This window comes from Perognathus longimembris, chromosome 17, assembly GCF_023159225.1.
Source record: "Perognathus longimembris pacificus isolate PPM17 chromosome 17, ASM2315922v1, whole genome shotgun sequence".
Lineage (NCBI taxonomy): Eukaryota > Metazoa > Chordata > Mammalia > Rodentia > Heteromyidae > Perognathus > Perognathus longimembris.
The window spans coordinates 453,410-475,272 of NC_063177.1; the positions used below are offsets into that span (position 1 = coordinate 453,410).

At 46.9% G+C, this 21,863-nt stretch overlaps 1 protein-coding gene across 5 annotated transcripts in view; it reads right to left on the minus strand.

The window, feature by feature from the left end:
• Positions 1-1,477: 1,477 nt before the first annotated feature.
• The window catches only part of Gas7 (growth arrest specific 7), a 220,655-nt gene continuing 200,269 nt past the window's right edge, over positions 1,478-21,863 (minus strand). For all 5 annotated transcript variants that reach the window (XM_048365734.1, XM_048365736.1, XM_048365737.1 and 2 more), the window contains 7 exons: positions 20,875-20,949; positions 16,296-16,374; positions 8,847-8,975; positions 8,115-8,238; positions 4,867-4,946; positions 3,422-3,520; positions 1,478-2,568 (listed from right to left, as the gene is read on the minus strand). In XM_048365734.1, coding sequence (XP_048221691.1) covers positions 2,455-2,568; positions 3,422-3,520; positions 4,867-4,946; positions 8,115-8,238; positions 8,847-8,975; positions 16,296-16,374; positions 20,875-20,949 — 700 coding nt within the window. In that variant the 3' untranslated portion in view covers positions 1,478-2,454. The remainder of the gene's footprint in view (positions 2,569-3,421; positions 3,521-4,866; positions 4,947-8,114; positions 8,239-8,846; positions 8,976-16,295; positions 16,375-20,874; positions 20,950-21,863) is intronic.

Sequence of the window (21,863 nt, forward strand, 5' to 3'; positions counted from 1 at the left end):
TGGAAGTAGAGCTGTGGCTCGGGTGGTAGAGTGCCAGCCTTGAGTGGGAAACAAAGTCAGAGTGAGAGGCCCTGAGTTCAAGCCCCAGTACATAAATACATACACACATACACACACACACACACACACACACACACACACACACAAACATATACACACACATGCAGTTGAATCAGCGTAAGAAAACTCCTGAAAACCTAAACTTTCTGTAGAGAGTGTGAGTGTAAATACCAAGATGATCTTGGAGAAGGGAAGGCTCTGTGGATCAAGAGTTTGTGGGCTTCCTGGATGATCCAGCGGTATCTTGTCTTCTGTGAGATCTTAGCACATTGCCTGACCTTAGGTAAATGTTCAATGAATGAAGCAAGGAATAAAGAAAGTAAAACAGAAAGGCCTATGTGAAGAAGCTGAAGAAGAGGAGAAGGAGGAGAAAATGTCCTCAGAACAGGCTGGTCCAGAGGCTGCTTGGATCGATGTGCAAGAGGTGAGACAGTTTAGAAGGCTCTGCACCCCTCAAACAGGAATGAGAAGACAATGTCACCGTGCCACCTTGCCCTCAAAACATCTGCATTATTAAGAACAGAGCCACATTGGCTTTGAGTGGCAATCATCCACAAATTAGTTCATGAAGCCATACTGCAATGACCACTAGCACCCATTTGTAAAACAAAGAAACCAAGAAATAAGATCCTAAAATTGGTAGCTGGTATATGGTAGCCTGAGCTCAGCCTAGATCCTCCAAGTGGCTCCCCAACCTTAGTTTTGGTTAACGTCTTCATGCTGGTCTTTGTGGTTGGGATATTTGAATAGGAATCAGGGACAAGGTTCCATTTGCTTTAGTATGTTAGGTGTCTAGTAGAAACCACGAGCGAGCAATTCAACAGAAAAGGTGCAGGAAGATTCAAGATTCATTATTTGAGATTCGTTATTAACATGGCAGACAGAGAAAGATCCCAGATTGGTGCTGGCAGCATTCTGCCCCCATGGGGAATGGATGGATGGAATCCATGGTCATCAATAGGAAAGATGGATTCCCAGGGCTTTAGCATAGAGCCAAGACCTGTCCCCTTTGCTCTTGGTGGGATATCCTACAATTTCTTCTTTTTGCCTGCCCCCTCAGCTAATTCTTCTAGGCTCACATGGTAGAAAAGCTGCTTATGAGGAAAAGACAGAAGGGGAGGTGGGGTGCTGGGCCCAGGGCTGGAAGCATGTCCGGGTGCATGGGACTCAGGATTTCAGGGAAGAGGAGCATTGGGAAGCAGGCACAGGGCCCATCACAGAGTTGGGAGCTGGAGGAACTGGAGGCCAGGTAGCAGGACACAGCCGTAAACCATCTGGTTTACAACCTACTGCAGTCTTAAGACAGTCTGCAACAAGGAGCAGTAATTTCCAACCCTGTCATGTATAAGTGGCTGGAGCCTTCCAGGGAATCCCAATGATGTGTCCTGACTTGTATCCTTTATGGGACAGTCCCACCCCGATGACACCCCTGGGAGAGCAGTGGCTGGGCCAGCTCAAGGTGCAGGGGACATGGATACAGACAGATCCTTGCTGGCCCCTCTGTGCCTACTGGTCTCTGAGGCAAGCCAGGAAGTCTCTACCCTCAAAGCCTTTCAGTATGTTCCCAACTAGCTGAGTCCTGGGCAGGGAAGTAGGCCAGGGCAGGGGCAAGAGGCTTGCTTGAGCAGGCAAGCATGCCAGCTGATAGGTGGGTTGGGGCTTGGAGTGGATGTCTGATCTGCTAGGAACCAGGATTAATACATGCTCTGACTTTGGGCTGATGTACCAAATGAGGTAGTCCCATCCTGCCCTTTCCAGCCAGGCTTGGTCTGGGATGACAGGAGCCAAGCTTCCTTCCTAAGACCCCTGGGGATGAAAAGTGACCAGAGAAAAGCCAGATGTGGGCTTCCAGAATGCAATGGGAAAAAACAGGGGAGAATTGCAAAAAAAAAAAAAAAAAAATTCTGGGTGTGAGCTGTGAGTGGAATGGTGCCTTCTATCCACTATTCTGACACTAACATTGGTTGGATGGAAACTTCTCCCCTCTGGTTTTTCAAAGCCCTGGAGACAATGGGGCCAGCTGGAGGGTGAGTCTTGAGCATCCATGGACAAAAGCATGTGACAGCCACCCGTTTGGAGCTTAGTTGGGGTCACAGAATTCCAGCCTCAGTTTGCTCTCTAAATGACAAGCACAGGGCAGGAGTTAGGGAGGCTTAGTCTTGGAAACAAGGGCAGGGTTGTGGGTCTGTTTTCATGGCCTGGCACTATTGGGGTGCCACTGGCCTCCCCAGTTGGGCCAGGTCGCCTTTCTGGAACCACCAGCTCTTTCCCTTCTCCTCAGTGGACTGGGAAAACAGACAAGAGGGCAGCTCCACCCAGCATGAGCCACCACCCTCTCTCCACAGGCCCCCTAGCCTCTCCCAGGCAGGATCCCCAGGGGCTGCGCAAGTGTGTCTAGATCTCCATGTCCACAGGGCGAATGTTTCCTGTTTTGTGCTCTCTGACCCACAGCTCCCTGTCTTTGGCTGGGTCCACTTTTCGAAGCAGTTGGTCCACAGGCTCGACTGTCTGCAAGGGACAGAAAGAAGAGGTAACACTGTCAGAGGTGGCAGGTGAGCTAGGGCTGTCCCCTCTGTACTGTGCTGCTCTTGCTCAAGCACTGATTTAAGCAGCCTTTCTAGAAGGTTCCCTGGGCCCCATGGGAGGCCCATCTGAAGGCTTTAAGAGCTAGATGGAGCCTAGGACAGGTGCTGATTTGGTTTCTCACCCTGCAGATTTGAGGCCTGGATGAGAGTGCATAATGCCTTAAAGACTCATGGCCAGTGACCTTTGCCTCTAGGTGTGTCTCCCGACCAGCCATGAGAATGACCTCCATGTTTTAAATACACCTAGAAGTTGCAGTTGTTCAGAGCTGCTTTTTCACTTCATTCCCCTTAAGATATTCACCACAGAAATGGAGGGACAGAGGGTGAAGAAATGTAGTAGTGCTGTGGGTGGGGATGGGAGGGAAAATCTGGGAAAGAGCGAGGGAAAGGGAGACACTGCCCAAAAAGAAATGTACTCATTACCTGACTTATGTAACTATAACCTTTCTACACATCACCTTTATAACAATTTCAAATTTTTTTAAAGAAATTCACTATGGCAGGCAATAATGTTTTCAGCCATTTTAACTATGGCAATGGCTCACGGGGACATCTGTGCTCCACCTAGGATGGACACAGGTGGACAGTCCTAGCAAGTCCATCCCAACAGGTCACTTACGAGCAGCAACAACTGGTTGCTGCTGCTTCGGGACAGGTTCTTCTGTAGCAGCCACTTGATGTGCCATGGGCTGGAGCCATGTGGGTCTCCCCTGGCTCTTTGTCCCTAAGGATCCTGCTGGCTAGGGTCTTGGGGGGAGGGATGGGGAGGAACTCACACTTTGGTTAAACATGTCCGTCTCGTGCCGCAGCTGTGTGTACTGGCAGAGATGTTGCCGGATCATCTCCACTCTTTCCACCTCTAGCCGCTCCAGCTCCTGCCCAGGCAGGAAAGACCAGAAACTTCTAAACATATCCTCTAACTCAAGTGCCTGCCAACCACACAGGTCCCAGACTTCTGTATGCCTTCAACACAGGCCCTTGCTGCTAGCCCCCAACTGCATCTGATGCTCTGGGCTCTGATGGAGAAGAGACCCTTCTGTGGGAGGAAGGAGATAATGGAGGCCAACACTACTTCCTGAATGTGAGAGCTCTGCCAAACGGGATGGAAAGCCTCACATGGATCCTCCAAATGTCCTCAGCAGGGTTTTCATAGAGAGGTTCTCTGATCAGCCCTGTTCTCCTAACCAGGGGATGATGACATTTACCCAAAGTGATGATCAACTGTGTGAGGTCCAGGCCTTAAACCGGGGGGCTAGCATATTCTTAATGATGATGGTACATCTGCTTAACCCCAGCCCTAATAGGACAGAGCAATGAGACACATGTGGGAGCTGCTGGGTCCCTCAAACTCCTTGTCCTTGAGCATTTTTCCATCCTTAGGGCTATTGGATGGAGCAGAAACCTGGCAGGGGAGTGGTAGCAGGTGGGGAGTGGAGCAGCCCACTGTGGAAGGGAAGAGGAGAAGAGGCTTGTCCTTTGGTTTCTAGGTGGTTCTGTGTCTTTGGTATGAACTTAGGGGATTAGACTGTTATGCTGTGCATAACTAGGTCAGAGCCCAGGTGATTAACCAAGAAGGGGAGTAAAGCAGGGGGCTTAATTGGAAGCTTACTAAGGAAAAAAACCAGGTCACTGACTTGGGGGAGGCCTCTAATCTCCCTGGTGGTCTGGCTGGCTCCTTAGGGAAGGCAGCCACTTGGGCCTGTGTTAGATGCACAGGATTGGCTGTGGGTGGTGAAAGGATGAGATGAGCAATGGCACACTCTCTCCTTTCTCACCAGTCACACTTCAATGACCTTTTCTGGCAGGTCCTGACTAACCAGGAGACACTGCCTCTTATAAAATATGCTAGAGCTAGGGAGGCCTTCTGCCTTGGTGAGAGGCTGCCTTACATTCCCCCTTGCCAAGGCAGTGGTAAGGGTAGGGTTGAAGTCATTCTACTCCTTGGTTGTTTATCATAAAAGGGCCATTATCTTCTCAGTTAGAGAAGTCCCCAATAATCTTGACCCTTCAGTTGGCAGCCCAAGGAACTCATACAGCAGGGGTGACAGACGAGGGGTTTGAATGCATGGAGGCCTAGACTGAGGTCTTAACCCCAACAAGTGGAACACATCTAGTGACTTTGGCCACCTCCATGCCACTCCCTGTGCACACTAGCAGCTGTTCAGGGTTCCCTGGGTGCCAGCCTCTGTACTAGCATGCTCCCATATCTCTGGTCACATACCAAAGTGGTGGTCACCATCTCTTCAAACCACTTGGACTGGGCCTGGTTGTAGAGGTCCACACAGCGCATGAGGTCATCTCCTGGGGGGGAGGGGAATATGGCATCCATCACATTCCATTCATCCTCCTCAGGGCAGGCCTACCAACCCCGTGTCTTGGTGGTTACATACTCTCTCCTCTCCTCAGGGCTGATCCTTACCACCTGCACCCCCCTCCCCCCTAATGTAGGAACACGAAAACCAAGTGAATGGAGAAAAATATATCTTGGAAAGGAAGTTCTTACTATCAGTCTTCCTCAAACCTAGATTCCCATGAAGAAAATACTAGACAGAAAAATAGAAACAAAAACTAGATGAATAAATAACAAAAATCATTTTTTAAAACAAAGAACAAAATTAGTTGGAGAAGTGGCTCAAATGATAAAGCTCTTGCCTAGCAAGCTGGAGGCCCTAAATTCAAACCCCAGTACTGCCCCCCGCCAAAAAGAAAGAAAGAACAAAGCTGTAAGATAAATGATAACCCTAGTAAAAAAGTTATAATTCAGGTGACAAAGAGTTCATCTCCCAAGCTTAATCTTTGTCAATTAGTCAATAAGAACAAGATCAACCACTCAACAAAAAAATGGGGAGGGGATAGGAGTTAATCAAGTCACAGAGAAAAATAAAAGGAAACAATTTTCTAAGTCTATTTTTAAAACACTCAACACTGCTCATAGAGAAATACAAATTTAAAACATCATCATCATCATTATTATTATTATTATTATTATCATCGTCATCATCATCATTATGTGCCAGTCCTGGGGCTTGAACTCAGGACTTTGGTGCTGTCTCTGAATTGAGCTTTTTTGTTGAAGGCTACTACTCCATCACTTGAGCCACAGCTCCACTTCTGACTTTTGTGCTTAACTGGAGACAAAAGTTTCAGACTTTCCTGCCTGAGCTGGCTTTGAACTGTGATCCTCAAATCTCAGTTTCCTGAGTAGCTTGGATTATAGGTATGAAGCACGCGTTCCTAGTTTCAAAGTATTTTTTTTAACCATCATGTCTAATGATTGCCAAAAAGGCAGTCCTAAGCATTTGGGAACAGATATTCATAGATGATTCTGATGGGGATCCCCTGTGGAAAGTGCTTTGGAAATACTCACTGAAATGAATAAGGCTTTATTTTTTGGTGGTTTTTTTTTGTTGTTGTTGTTGTTGTTTTGCCAGTCCTGGAGCTTGAACTCCTTGGGCACTGTCCCTAACCTTCTTTTGTGCTCTACCACTTGAGCCACAGTACCACTTCTGGCTTTTTCTGCGTAGGTGGTATGGAGGAATGGTACCCAGGGCTTCTGGCATGCTAGGCAAGTACTCACTCATGGCCCTATGATTAAACCTTTTGAGCTAAATTCTCTCTAAATTCAGATCTTGCTTGTCAATACACACACACACACACACACACACACACACACACACACACACACTTGTAGTTACGATAACCCTGAAGAGCTAGTATTGGAAAATGCTCTGACACAATCTGAAATCATAAAAAAAATCTACTAAGGGAATGCTGAAATAAATATAGATGTGATCCTACAATAAGATATTGGGCAATCATTAAAAAACAGAGTCTGATGGGAGTCTTGGGATGGGCTCCTGCCTCATTTGCATTGTCCCTCCTACTACAAAGCAATGGGGCCCAACCCTAGGATGACTCTTAAAAGAAGGTCATCAGGAAGATCTCGCTTTGACCCTGCCCTTTGGTAGCCCCAGGATGGGGCTAAACTGGGGCCTATCCTTTCCCCTAGCTCTTTTAGGTGGGCAATTAAATAAGTTAAAGTAATTATTTTAAGTAAAAATTAAATGCGATATACAGGAATTCATATGTAAGTAGATCTAGAGGACATTAAGTTGGGCTGTTTCTAAGATATGTTAATTAAAAAGTAAGTTCAGAAAACAGTGTAATGATCCAATCTGAATAAACTTAATGTGAGAACACTGTTAAAACATTAGGAAGTACTGTTGGGGATTATTTCTGGCAAATAATGCTTTTTATTATTGTGGAAAGATTAAAATGTTTTGCCACATACCTGTATTGTTTTTGCAATATGACTATTTACTTAGTCCTGGTCCTTGGGCTTGAATTCAGAGCCTGGGCTCTGCTCCTTAGTTTTTTGGTGTGTTTTTATTTTTCTTTTCTCAGAGATGCTGTTCTACCACTTGGCTACAGCTCTGCTTCCAGCTCTTTGCTGGTTAATTGGAGATAAGAGTCTCATGGATATGTCTACCCAGGCTGGCTTTGATCCTCAGACCTCAGCCTCCTGAGTAGCTAGGATCACAGGAATGAGATAATAGCATGTGGCTTTAAAAAAAATAATAAATTAAACTAACTTAAGTCACTTCTTTCTCTGATCCCCTTCCTATTCCCAAGAAATCTATTTTGTATTTATAATAATGCTCTGGACCTAGTGACTTATCATTTTGCACTGTCAGGTCTATACAGTAAATGCTATGCTTATACCACATTGGGGAGGGGTGGCTTATTTCTGTTCCATTTTATTTCAAAATGTCTGCCATGAGGCTGCTTCATTATATAACAAAATTAATTATAATAGGCTCACTAGGAGTTAATATTAAAGGCAACTGAATGTCATCCAAAGACTAATCCTGCAACATATATTTTAATTACAGAGACACACGGTGTCTTTGCATGTCATAAAGCCTGGCTTCTTTTAGAGACAGATCCTGCGCTGCTTTATTAGTTCTAACCAGCCCTTTTCCTTAGATCTTGTATAGTACATAACTTTTTCCATTAGATGGCAGCAGAAAACAACTCACTGGGGGAATGTGGGTGATTCTGAAGGCTGATTAACCAGCTATCCCTGCCTGGAGAGATTGGCAAGTCTGGGTATTTTATGGGTTCATTTCTATGATCTCTTAGCAGGGCCAGGACACTACACTCTTGTGCAGGAGGGATTGTTCACTCCTGGAGAGAGAATCAGAGTGGGAAAGCAGAAAGGCCAAGAAAGGAGAGTTTGGTTGTTTGTCCTGCCCCTACCAGGGCCAGGGAACAGCCTGGTCCACTTCTACCTCGCACATCTTGTCCTTTAAAACCCCTGGTCATAGACAGGAGAGAAGACAAGGTGCTGGAGGGAAAAGAAGGGAAGAAACTCACACAGGAGAGGTGCCAACTCCCTGCAGGAGCATTTCCAGACCTCCTCCCACCCTGTGGTCCAGTGCCAGGTCAGGCGGGTGGCAGGGGCCTCACCAGCCTGCGTGGACTTCCTCCTTGCCTTCTTGATGTCCTCTTCTGTCTTGTTGCTCAACTTGATCTCCAGCTGTTGGGTCTTCATCTCAAGGTCTCTCTGTCTCTCTGTGAGGGCTTTTCGGGCCTGCGGTATAGGGACAGGTCACAGAGACAGTGGCAGGTTCACAAAACTCAGAGCCTGCTTGGGGGGGAGGTGGGGCTCTCTCTTCTCACTGCCAGCCCATTGCTTTTCCTGTTTGTGTGGACGTTGCCACCATGGCTCTGAGGGACTAAGCAGAGGCTGCATCCTGGCCTTGCCCATCCTGACCTGTCCCACTCCATGTGGACTTGGCCTAAGTCATCTTTCAGGTGGCTCCCCCACCCCTCTAGGGTGTGACCACCTGCAGAAGGTGGTAGTCAGGTAGCAGGGAAGGGTGAGATTCTTCAGGCGAGATCCCAGGCATAGCAGCCATGTGGATAACAGCACCACATCAGCCATAAGAACTCAGGCTGCCTTGCCTCAAGTCCCTATCATAGTCACCAGTGTACCTGCAGTCTCCATGTGTTCCCATTGGCCCCTGGGACAGTGATCCTGCCTACCACTTGTATAGAAGAGAGCTCTCCAGCCTTCTCACTATCCTGCTATATGGGAACAAAGGTCTCTGGATGGTACACACAACCACAGCTGGCTTTCCAGCCCTATCCCTTCTCCCCCAAAGCTTCCATGTGTGGCGTAGCTGTCCAGCCCCTCACCTTCTCCACGGAGGCATAGCGGCTGGCCAGCTGCTTGCGGAGGTCGGCAATATGGTGATCGCACCTTTTCAAGTCTTTCTTGAAGTTCTCACGGAAGTTCATCAGGGGCTTTTCTACCTCACTGTGGAGCTGGAGAGGAAGGTAGGAAGGCCACAATCAGGCCTGGACACAGTAGCAGCAGCAGGATGAGCAGGCAGGAAGGAGGGATGCCTCCATTTTTCTCCCACAAGAGATGGGGTTGGCAGGACAGGAAGGTCAGGGACAAGGGGTAGATGTACAGGCCTCAGTGTACACAAGTCACCTTGGCTCCCAGGCCTGCCATTCATATTTTGGAAGAAACAAGTTAGCTTGGAACTTTCTCCTTCCCCTATCATCTAAGTGTTTCCTCTTCTAATTGTCTATGATAGCTGTCTCTCAAAAACCTAGGTCTTAAGTTTTTCTTGCATATGTTTAGGGTATACAACATGTATGCATTGGTAATTGGCTAAATTGAAGCAATTACTACCACCCACTTCTCACATGGCTTTGTGTGGCATCCCTCTCTTGTACTGTCTAAACAAGAAATTTCTGGGGACAGGAATTATGTCATACCCACCTACATCCTCAAGCACTTGGCCTGGGAACTGCTGCTTGCAGCTCAACAAATACTGATTGAAAGGACTCTGTTTAACTGGTGATCCTGGGTGATTCCTAGGTATTGACTGTCTTCTATGGGCCAAGGGCCTAGGATGCAAAGGTGACAGGGACCTGCTGCAAACCTCTAGGAACCTACAGGGGGCGCTGCTTGGGGGCTATTGGGAACTTACGAGGGGAAATGCCTGAGCAGCACCCATGGGTACTCTCAAGTGAAGGGGCTGGAGGGGGCTCTGACCCCCAAGGTCCCACCCAAGGAATGGTGGGTTCCTGTCCCACCCAAGGAATCATATTGTATTCTGAGAGATAGGGAAAGAGAAGAGTTGGTTGGCACTGAGATTAGATTTTCAGCTTTCTTTCCCTCTTTTCCCCCACTCCCCCCACCCTCCTGCTCAGTTCTTTGGATTTTGATCGTCAGATCTCAGTCTCCTGAGTAGCTAGGATTACAGGTGTGAGCCACTGGTGCCTGCTTTCTTTCTCCTTTTTTTCCTTCCCCTTTTCTCACCCCACTCGACTTCTTTTTGGACTATTTTATTCAGACAATTTTGGAGATTTGTTGTTATTGTGAGTGTGATATTTATTTTATTTATTATTATTATTATTATTTCTTTTCTTTTTTTTTTTTTTGATCTTTTATAGTTTTGTGATTTTTTTTCCGGAACCGGGGACCGAACCCAGAGCCTCGCGCTCGCCAGGCAGTGCTCTTCTGCTGAGCCAGATCCCCAGCCCCTTATTATTTCTTTTCAATGGCATTGACCTTGGGGGCTTGCACTTCCAGAAGGGCACTCTTATCTCTTGAGCCATATCTCCAGCTCCTTTTACCTTCATTATTATTTTTCAAAATAGTTTCATATTTATTGATACCAAGGATGGCCTTAAACCACAATACTTCCAATCTCAGCTACAAATACAGGCGTGAACCTCCACAAGTGGAGATGACAACATATATTTCTTTAAAACAACAACATCCTCCCCCACCCCCAAAAAAGAACACCTAGATCAACAAAAGGCTGTTCTGATCAAAGCCAGGGGTAGGAGACAGCCTAATACTTCCCTGCTCACTCCTCAGCCTTCCAGAATGCACTGCCCCCTGCTCACACTCAGCCTGGAGTCCCAGCCACTCAGCTTCTCAGGCCCTTCCCCTGGGTCTTGGCCTTCTATAACCTCACTAGCCATCCTCTCCAGGGCTCCCCAGCCCAGCCTCTATTTGTCCCACAGGTGCCTGTGATTAATACCACTCCATTGCTTCTATTAAGTGCCATCCCAGCTGAGGTTCTGTGACTTCTTTCCTTTCTTGTCCTCTCCTCTCCAGGGTTCTTGTGACCCTATCTGCCTTGGAGATAGCTAGGACCATGCTAAGCAATGCCCATGTGAATACCTAGGGAAGAGGCCACAGCTGGCTTGACCACTGTGGGACACAGTGTCTGGGCCATGTCTACAGCAGGGTAAGATTCATTCACTACTTGCAGAAAGTGATGGATGTCTAAGCAGCCCATCTCCCTAGTGGCAAGACCACCGCTTTGGGGTGACTAATGGGGAGAGCCCACTGGCCCTCTGGACCCCTGGACAACCTTTTATGGGTTGTGAATGTCTCCTGTCACTCCATTTTAAGTCCATAGAACTTCCCTTCCATAAGAGAAAATCCCCACCAGATGGTGTTGGTGAGAAGGACCCTTTCTTATCACTATTGACTATGTCCCCCAAATTTCATGCACTGAACATTTTTTCCTTGAATTCACATGTCGAGCTTTGGGAGGCAACTAGAATTCCATGAGATTGCAGGGCTGGGGCACCCATGATGGGACCCCATGCTTTGTAGGAGATAGGACATGCTAGCTCTGTTTGGCCGTGTGCTGCTGGCTGCCATGTATGACTCCGTGAGAAAGCTCTTGCCAGATGCCAGGTGCCTTTCATCTTAGACTTTCCAGATTCCAAAACTGTGATCTAAATGAACCTCTACTTGTTATCAACCATCTAGTCTCTGGAGTTCAATTATAACCAAACACTGCACTACTACACCTCTGTAAAGTGATGAGGCATCTTCTGTGTAGGAGCAGTGGAATTTAGTTGCTATGGGAACCAGCTCCCGACTACTGGGGCAAGGAGGCTAACTTAGCTATTGAATCCAAAGCTCTAGATCTCTTTGAAAACGTGGCAAATGTGTGACTGCTGGATCTTCATGAGCTCTTCAGTGACCTGAAAGGAGGCTCAGCATGAAGCCCCAGCTCAGGATCCTTGGCATGAAGCCAGTGGATGTAGCAAAAGGCTTTCCCCAAATTCCAAGTGACATTCAGGAAGCAATGCTGCCCTCTGCCAGAGGTAATTCAACTGCACAGGCAATGATTTGAAAATTCAGGCTCAGTCCTAGGTATATGTGTGTGTGTACATGTGTGCATGTGCACACGTACACACACGTGTGCACACACATGCACACTGCATGTGCTGATACTGGGGTTTGAACTCTAGGCTTCTTACTTTCCACTGTTTTGCTCAAGGCTCTACCCCTTGAGCCAAAAACCTAGCCCAGCATTTTGCTGTCTCATGGATTTGTCTGCCCAAGCTGGCATTCAGCCTTGATTTTATTTGATTTTTTCTTATTTATTGTCAAAGTGATGTACACAGAGGTTACAGTTTCATATGTTAGGCATTGGATACATTTCTTGTACTCTTTGTTACCTCCTCCCTCATTCTCCCCACTCCCTTCCCCTTTTCCCTCTCCCCCCATGAGTTGTTCAGTTGGTTTACACTGAACAGTTTTGCAAGTATTGCTTTTGTAGTCGTTTGTCTTTTTATCCTGTGTCTCTCGATTTTGGTATTCCCTTTCACTTTCCTAGTTCTAATACCAGTATATACAGTTTCCAATGTACTCAGATAAGATACAGTGAGCAAAGAAACATGGACTCTATGGTCTCCCTCATAGGGAATAATTAGCACAGGTTTAGGCAAGTCACAGCAGAGGATCACAAGAGCCTAATAGCTATGCCCCTATGAATGCATAAGATAATGCTAAGTGAAATGAACTCCATGTCATGGGAACGAGTGATATATCACTGTTGTAATTACTTTCAACATGCCATGTGAAACCATAGCTTCTATTGTTGATGATCCTCTTGTATCACCTTCCTGTGGTTGTACCTGCACTATCAGCCTTGATTTTAAATGTCAGTTGCCTGAGTAGCTAGCATTATAGGCATAAGCCATGGTACCTAGTGTATCTTAAGTACTTTTTGAAGATATAATCTTTTCCTTTAAAAAGCTGGTTTAATTTCACATGGTATGTTGAAAATAACAACAATGATAAACCACTTGTTTCCATAACTTGGAGTTCATTTCAATTAGCATTGTCTTATGTGTTCATATGGGCATAGCTATTGTAACCTTCTGCTAGGACTATCCTAGACATGTACTAATTACTCCCAATCAATGAGGAAAACCATAGAGTCTATGTTTCTTTGGGTCTGGCTCACTTCACTTAGTATGATTTTTTTTCTAAGTGCTCTTTGTCTTTTGTCTTTCTTTCCCATGGTTTTTACTACTGATATCACTATAACTGATTTTAATACCCTGGATATTGTACATACGTATATTGGAAGTAGGGAAGGGAAAGAGAATACCAAAATGGAGAGACAAAGGATAAAAAGAAAAACCAATGCAACACTAATGCATACAAAACTATGTGGTATAGGCCAACTGTACAACTTACAGGGTGGAAGGAAATAGGGAAGGGGGAGGCAGGGGAAAATGAAGGAGGGAGTAACAAGTTGGATAAGAAATGTACTTGCTGCCTTATGTATGAAACTGTAACCCCTCTGTACATCACATTAACAATAAAAAATAAAAAAAACCCTAGCTTAGTAGCTTTTAATACCCATTCTTAGCTTGCTAAGAGTCTTCGCTTACCAGGGACTCAGTGAGAAGTCCCTCCTGACAGTGTGACTCTGTGGGTGGCCTGGCCCTGTACCGGAAGAGCCTGCTGCCTTTCCAAACCTCAGTTCTTCTGGCCCTCCACTCCTTTGCACTCACACACCATGAGAAAAGAACAAGAGAAATTCAGAATGCATGCGATTTCAGATATCCAGCATTCTTCAAAAGATGAGTGATGACTGAGAGCACAGAAGTCACTTTAATGGATCAAGACCAGCTCTTCAGGGAGAACAGAGCAAACGCTGATAGAAGATAACAGTGTTTCAGGCAGAGGAGAAGTCTTGGGTCAGGAAACATCTGTTTCTGCCACCTACGTGTGTGAATACGTATGAGCCGGCATAAGTGTGACTACACGCTGATTGTGGCTGTGTGAACTGTATTTGCGTGGGTCACTATCCATGAGCTTCATGTGATAGTCTAGTTCAAGCTTTTCATTTCACACCTGAACAAATGGAACCTTGGGCTGCTAAGCGACTTGCCCTAGGTTGCAAAGCTTGTTAGAGACAGCACCAAGCTAAAACTCTTTATCCTCCCTCCCCTGTCCTGCAAATCTGACTGCAGGCATGGCTTGTATTACATAATTAAATTTCCTGTCAGCAGCAGGAAATTTCCCAATCCTTGCTTTTTTCGTTGGAGCCAGGTAAAGCTCTTTTGGAATAAAGCAATCACTTCTCTTCTACGATTAGCAACAGCTTGGTTGGGTAGATGAGAAAAGCCATAAAGATTGACATAATGAAATTACATTTCTTAAAGAGCTTTTACCCCTTACAGTGAACTTACAGAGAAGAATTTCAATATGTCTTTTGGGGAGCAGATCTGAAAACATCTTTCATGTGTATGTAGCTTCATGATCCAGGGCGCGTGCACACTTACACACACACACACACACACACACACACACACACACACACACACACGTCATTGCTTCCTCGCAAGGAATTGCCAAGAGACCACTAGGAGGCTCCTAGGGCAGCTCAACACCACCAGCTGGACAGAAAGACTAGAAGCAGTGGAAAGTTTCCATTGCCAAATCTGTTGGGGTGCTTGGGGAATCCTTCTTTATAATTCTCTGAATTGATGAATGTGAAATCTACAGTGCTCTGTAGACACTGGTGTAAATGGCCTGACCAGTTGGGGGACCAACCTGTACCCCATTGTTGCCACTCCCAGAAGGGCAGAGCATCCCTCAAGAACAAGGCTTTATGATGCTGTGTTTGTGTGATCTTGAAGTTAGAAACCAGACCTCTCCAGTGGGAGAGATTCATCTCTAGCCCCAAGGACCCATATTTTAAACATCACTGTTGAAAAGCTGGTGCTGTGGGAAGCAAAGGTCTGGGATCAAAGTCCTTCACTCGCTGGCCCCTCTGTTTCCACATCTGTGGCTGGGCCCACTTGGTTGTGGGAGAGGGCCTGGGACATCATCTCTGTCCTTTCCCATTTGCAGAGTGGAGATGCTGTCTTGCATGATGGATGATAAACTCAAGAAACATGAATTCTGCCCTGTCCTGTGTACCTGAGAGCAGTGTTTGTGTGTGTGGGGGGGGGGGGGGAGAGGGTGTATCAGACAGAGAGAGAAAGAGAGGAAAAGAGACAGAGACAGAGAGAGACTGAGAGGGAGCATGTGCTGGTCCTGGGGCTCAAGGCTGTCCCTCTGTCACTTGAGTCACAGCTCATTTATGGTTTTTTGCTGGTTAATTGGAGATGAGTGTCTCTCTGATTTGTCAGTCTGGGCTGGCTTCAAGCCTTGATCTCCAGATCTCAGCCTCCCGAGTAGCTAGGATTAGAGGTGTGAGCCACCATTGTCTAGCAATGAAAGAACACGTTGCCACCCACGTTAAAGTCTAAGTGGTGGTAAACGAGAGGTCCTGGCAATGGGTAGAAAATACCACCCAACTTTTCCAAAGCTCCCAATTTAGCTTATGGCCCCACCCTGCATAACAGCAGCCTCCCATTTATTCCTCCTGTTCCTGGCCGTGTCCACCAGCAATGGTGGAAATGGGTGCTGCTGGGAGCTCAGACAGGGAGCCAGAAGAGCACCTCATGATCCCCAGCATAGACATAACCTGTTGGAAGCTATGCAGGAAGCAGGATGCCACCTCGTCCCCACTCTCACACCTGGCCGCAAGCTCTTGGGGATGGAAGTTACATCCTTTAGAAGCAATGGTGATGGTGTGTCTCTTCCCTCCCATCCCAACTCCTCACAAAGCTCTCTGGAGAGTCTTGGCCACCTGAGCCAATCATTCTGTCCAATGGAGGTAGAGTAAGAGACCTGGGTACAATGACATTCTTGTGCTCCCAGAGCTCTTATCACATGGAACCCTTCCATCTTGGACTTGTTGGGGAAGTGCAATTGCAAGAGGGAACAGCCCAGAAAGGGAGATGACCAATGAGTCCCAGGGAGGAACAAAACCTCTGAGGAGTGCCACCTTCAAATAATAAAGCAATAAAGCAAGTATTTAAATATGGTGCAGAGGGTTCAGAGAGTTTACACTGCTGTATATGCCTGGTGACTTTAGGAGGGCAGAGAGAAGAGTCAGCCAGCATCATCACTCTCAGGGGGCCTTTCTTCCTTTAGAAGGTAGCTGTGAGAATAGACCCCATAAGTCATGCACACTTTAGTATGAATTTGGAGATACTAAAACATAGTAATGAATACTTAGTACTTATCCCTTCCTATGACTATTATCCAATGGATCTGCACAACGGAAACATGATCTAGGGGTGTGCTACTTCATATTGCTTCCCACCTCTTAGTGACTTACTATGTGTAGCTTAAAAGTTACACCAACAGAAATGGCTAACACTATAAACAGACAGTTCCTAGCCCTGGGTCAGGATGCACAGGTCCCCTGTGTAGCACTAGCCCAAGGCCTAACCTCAGGATGCACTTACTTTGGCAGAGAACTTAAGGTGAACTTCAGCCTCATCTGCAAGGCTCTTCTTTACTTGGGCCCAGGCTTCTCCCAGGGAGCTGCAACAGGAAGGAGACTGTGAGATGGGGGAGTGGGACTCAGAGGCTGTGCCCACTTGTGGTGGGCACCTGAGCCACAGTCCTCCCCAGGTGGGCTCAACTTCATGTCTGGACAAAGTCTGTGCTCTACACCACTTTGGTCCTGGACAAGGCAGAGGCCAGGCACAAAATACCCACCGGGCCAGACCCAAAGCCAAGATGGGCTTGTGTTCTCTCTGAAGCTCACAGAGCAGACAGAAACATCCAGCAGAAAGGCTGGGAAATATGTACAAGACAGTGGGATGCAGCTCTAAATCCTCAGCTGCAGCAAGGGCTTTGATATCCAGCCAAACAGATGCTTTCCCGGAGCCCCTCTCCCTTGTTTCCCAGGGAGGGTGCACATGTATCCTGGTAACTCAAGGATCACAAGCAGACTCTTGCTGCTTGGATCTGAGGAGAGGTGCAAGTGGGCCATCAGGTGTGGGGACTATGTAGATACAGCTGCATGCAGAGAAGGTTCAAGATCACCATCCTGACAGGTGTGGCTTCTCCCCTCGGAGATTCTGGATGAAGCGCTAACTGCTAACTCTGCTCAACTCACAGCATTCTCTCTAAGCTACATCATGGCTCTATGCCAAGGAGAAGATTCAAATAGAAGAAATTTCCAGAAATCCCTAAGATTTTCAAAGGGAGGACCCCATGCCTACAAGCTTCATTATTTGGAATTAACCTCACGATCATTCAAAATAATATCTCTCTCCCACACAAACACACTTATTCCCAACCTCTCCAACCCAGCCAAAGAAAGCCAGGCTGAAAGTTCAGGAGATTTAATTTCATTGAAAAGCTACATCGCCTGGGGAAATTCATTAAACGTGAGTGGCAAAAGCTGATGAAAAGATAGCACACTGGGATGCTTCCAGCTTCCAGACCAGGCAGTGAAGAACTGCCCCCACGAAACAGAGCAATCATCCCTCTGATCAAAGTCCAGGTCTGTCTGGTTCAGGGGTGTGTGTGTGTGTGTGTGTGTGTGTGTGTGTGTGTGTGTGTGGATAATGGCTGACTGATTTTTATCTAAGTCTGGGCTAAAAAGAAAGGGCTTCCTGAGAGCCTGCTGGAGAGGCTGTGCAGGGATGCCGGGGCTCACTGATGACATTTGTCCTTATAATAATAACAGATGGGACCTTTGAGGTAAGATTAACACAGACAATAACAGAGTTCCATGCTGCATGCTGGCTGGGCATCACACTCACTTTCTTACCATGAGATGCCTTTGGCCATGTTATGGTACAGAAAGAGAGCCCTCAGCTTCTGGAAGTGAAAATAAATCTCTTTTCTTTATAAATGACCCAGTCTGTGGTATTCCCTTATAGCAACACACAAAAGTGGAAAATGTTAGTAAGAGTCACACAGATATGATGCATCAGGAATGTTAATGAGGAGACCAGTGTGTGTGTGTGCGCGCGCGCGCGCGCGTGTGTGTATGTGTGTGTGTGTGTGTGTATTCTGCGCTAAGTACCTGCTCAGAACAATTCTATCCTAACATACAGTTTAAGGTATACAGAATCAAAATGCAGGTAATGACTGCAACTGCCAACTGGGAATGGTTAAAACTTCATTTTCTTTGTACATTCATGGGAGAGAAAAACTCAAGGCAGAATAAATAACCAATTCTGCTTATCCACCCCCCTGCTCATGTCTTGTGAAATCTAATCTGGACATGGGGGCTACCACAGTCCAAGTCTCCCACAGCATCCCCTAGACTGTACCAAATTTCTAAGCCCTAGCTTTGCAGTGATTTATTTTTGGTTATTGCTGGCCAGGCATGTGTTTGGACTGTCATCCACCTATTTTAGGTGTCCTGTCACAGCTGGGATGACAGACATGTTTATTTTGTCATAATTTCTTTCTTAAATGAGAACATATCTAAACGGCTCTTCCCGTCCCTCGCCCACAAAGCAGTTATGAGACACTACACCTAACTTTCCTTCTTTGGACATCTCTTCCCTGGCTTGCCACAAACTTTGATCCTTCCACTTTCAATCTCCAATGTAGCTAGGATTATGGACATGAGCCACTGGCACTAAGCCTGCTTTGGCAGTTTTTAGGATGGGCTGAGTTACTTGTCCTGATGTAAACTAGTGTCACTGGACAGTGGGTGGCAAAGATCCCTGCGCTACTACCTAAGTATCTGTTAGCAGAGTGTGTGTGTGTGTGTACATGTGTGTGTATGTGTGTGCATGCACAAGCACAAGTGTATGTGTTTGGGGGGTGTTGGAGAACTATAGTCTCCAACCAGTGGAAAAATTTAGCCCCAGCGCAGTTACTCCGATGCCTCATTAGCACACTAATAGGCCCTTGGGAACACATTCCCAGTAAGGGGTTTCTGGTGTTTGCGGGCCAAAGGAAGCCACCTGTTGTTATCTCCTTTTCCCCCCTGCTTAGCAAGTCTCCCTAAGGAGACTTGCTTGACCAGCTGCCTTTAGTGTTAGATTCTCACTATAAACAGGAAAGTCTCCTCACTGTTATTTCACAAGTATTTGGAGAAGTCAAGATTGATGATATCTAGCCTTAAGGAGATAGTAGCTAGGAGATAATTATAGTTCTACCTTGGTTGTATACAGTTCCTTGTTTTGATATCAACAATCTTTGTAGTCACTACCTCCTGTAATTAGAAAGGCATTTGTACCAAGTTCCTGCCCTCACAGTAGGAAATTTCCTCCACTTTTGTATTTGAGAAAAATGTCATGCTGTATTGATCTTTTACCCTGTAATTGTAAAATTGGTTTCTAACCCTATATAAACCCTGTCCCTCTTGGAATAAAGTATGCATTGGTTCACTCGCCTTGCATCCCCCGTGTCCTGATTACGACTGCAGTTACCCAGGTTCAACAGGGGGGTATGTGCATATGCAGTAGTGATTGGACCTTATGCCTACATACAGCTGAATGGCCCTGATGTTTGGATGTGAGCTTGTGCTGTTTGTTCCTAGGTTTGCCCCTGTGTATGTACCTGGAATAGTGGTGCTGGCCAGACGTGTGGAGCAGAGCATGGCTGCTCAGTAAGGAGCATGTGTGTGTGTGTGTGTGTGTGTTGGCAGGACACTGTGTCTTTGGCAGGAACCCAGCCCCAGGGGATAGAAGCTGTTAGACTGCAGAGTGGCACAGTGGTGCAGGGAGCAGGGCGTGGCTGGAAGTCCCCACCCCTAGCAGCCAGGCTACTTCCCTCTGTGCCTCCTTCCTTCCCCATCCCAAGCCCATGCACCCTGCAATGGGTGTGGGGGGGGAGGGGTCAGGAAGCCTCTCCGGCGATGAATATATGTGGCAAAGGCACCAGCCCTGCTGTGGTCCATGAGGGGAGCGAAAATCACTGTGCTCCTCAGCCGTCAGCCCACATCAAGGCCTTAATCAAAGCCACATTTGCCTGGTAAAATCTGCGTCCCCCGAAGGGTTCCAGGCCATAAAGGCAGATTTGGATTTGTTTAGCATCCCAGCTGTCTCCCCAATGACGTGTCTTCCTTCTTGGGGATTCGCTTCCCCTTGCGGGGGATTAAAAAACACTTACATGGGACTGAGGTAAAAATGGAGGCACTTTCAACTCTAACCTCCTGAAATGCCACATTAGTTTTTTAAACAGGGATGAAAAACATCACATATCATAAAATGAACCAATCTAACACAAACTATCCCATGGTGTTTAGAATATCAGCCATATGGTACAAACAGTCTGTGTTATTTTGGGATAGGAGCCGCATCAGAAAAATATACACCCTTAAAGGAAAGCTGTACCCCCTTATGCAGTCATTCCTCAAGTCCCTTTCCCCTGGCCCTGGTAACCCCTTCTGTCCCTATGGGTTTGTTTATTCTGGATATTTCATATAAATGGAATCATGTACTATGTGACTAAAAAAAAATACATGAGATTCTTATCTCCAATTAGCTACCAAAAGGCAGAAGTAGAGCTGTGACTCAAGTGGTAGAGTTGACAGTCTTAAGCAACAAATCTAAGGGACAGTGCCCAGGCCTTGGGTTCAAGAGCCAGTACCAGCATGTGTGTGCGCACACATACACATACACACACGTATGCACACATATATTCACACACAATCTCCTCAGACCTAATTTCTCCCCATCCTGCTCTCAGAGAAAGAGGAACAGGAGCATGTATCCAGATGCCAGGACACAATGCCATAGGGGTTCTGGAAGGTTCTGAAACCTGGTAGGAGGCCTAGGTGTCTAAAGAGACAACAAAGAGAAAGTGCTTTTCTGGACCATGGCTGTCCAAGCTCTGAGCCACGACCACTGGTTACCTTCCCCTTGAGCAAGGAGCCCCCACACTGAGCCATGGACCTCATAAGCTGCCTCCAGCTCCAAGCCACTAAGTCACACCTGGATGCCATCTTGAGCCAGGCCCAGGGAGACTCCCCAGCCAAGACAAGTGATGGGCAAATGAGGACACCCCCCCTTCCTCCACATCCTCTCACTCCCCCTACCAAATCTCCTCCCTCTGCTCCTAACTCACCCTTCCTCCTGTGCAGCCAGGGAGTTCTGGGAGAGTTTGGCCAAGTTCTTTGCATACTCCTCTTCAATCTTTATCCTGCCAAGGGGGAAAAAGTGACACGTCAGCTCACTGCTATACGATGGACAGGACCTGACACTCTGCCATGTGTCAGAGGTATAAGGGAACCTAGTATACCTACTAGGCTGTGGGCTCGGAGGGGACATGGCCTTGTCTCTGCCCAGCACACAGTAGGGCTTCAGAGATGGAACCTATTTCTTCATCTGAACAACAGGACATTTCTGCTGTCAGCAGGGCTGTGAAGAAGTAATGTGCTGTTTGCATGGCATGTAGCCCAGGGTCGGGCCAATGAGAACCTTTACACAAATGAATGCAACTTGTGATGTGCCATCAGGGGATCCCAGTATGTTCCCCCCTTCTTTTCTTGTACCCAAACCTAGGTTCAAGCCCTCCCAGATGGTTGTTGGCCTCTTGGAAACAAGAACAGAATATCCCTCTAGGGTCCCCCACCCCCAGTGTCTCTAATTGCCAAGAACTGTCAAGGGCACATGAGTTTCCATGGAAACCAAGCAGTGTCCAGAGCTGCAGCTCCATTCTACTTCCCTGGAGAAGAGAGCACTTGACAGAGTTTAAGGTAAGCCTCCAGGGGATGTTCTGTGAAATCAAGGACTTGTGTGCTGAGTGTGGGGTGTCAAAGGCACCAGGCACCACCTAAGTACTCCTTTGGGCCAGAGTGGGGGGTCAGGTGTGCTATGTTGATGACCACCAGAGTTAGACTCAGAGGTGGGACTCCCACAGCCCCTCTGTGCCTTCTGGCAGTGATCAGAAAAGCCAAGAGACCCTGGGTAGCAGCATTGGCTTCCTGGCTGCTCAGGCAGCTGGTATTGACAGGGTGTCATGAGGGGGTGGCTGACAAAGTCTGATGGGCCCATTTTGTGCTAATGATTATGACACAATTAGGTACAGGCATTCATGATCTGTTACCTCCCACA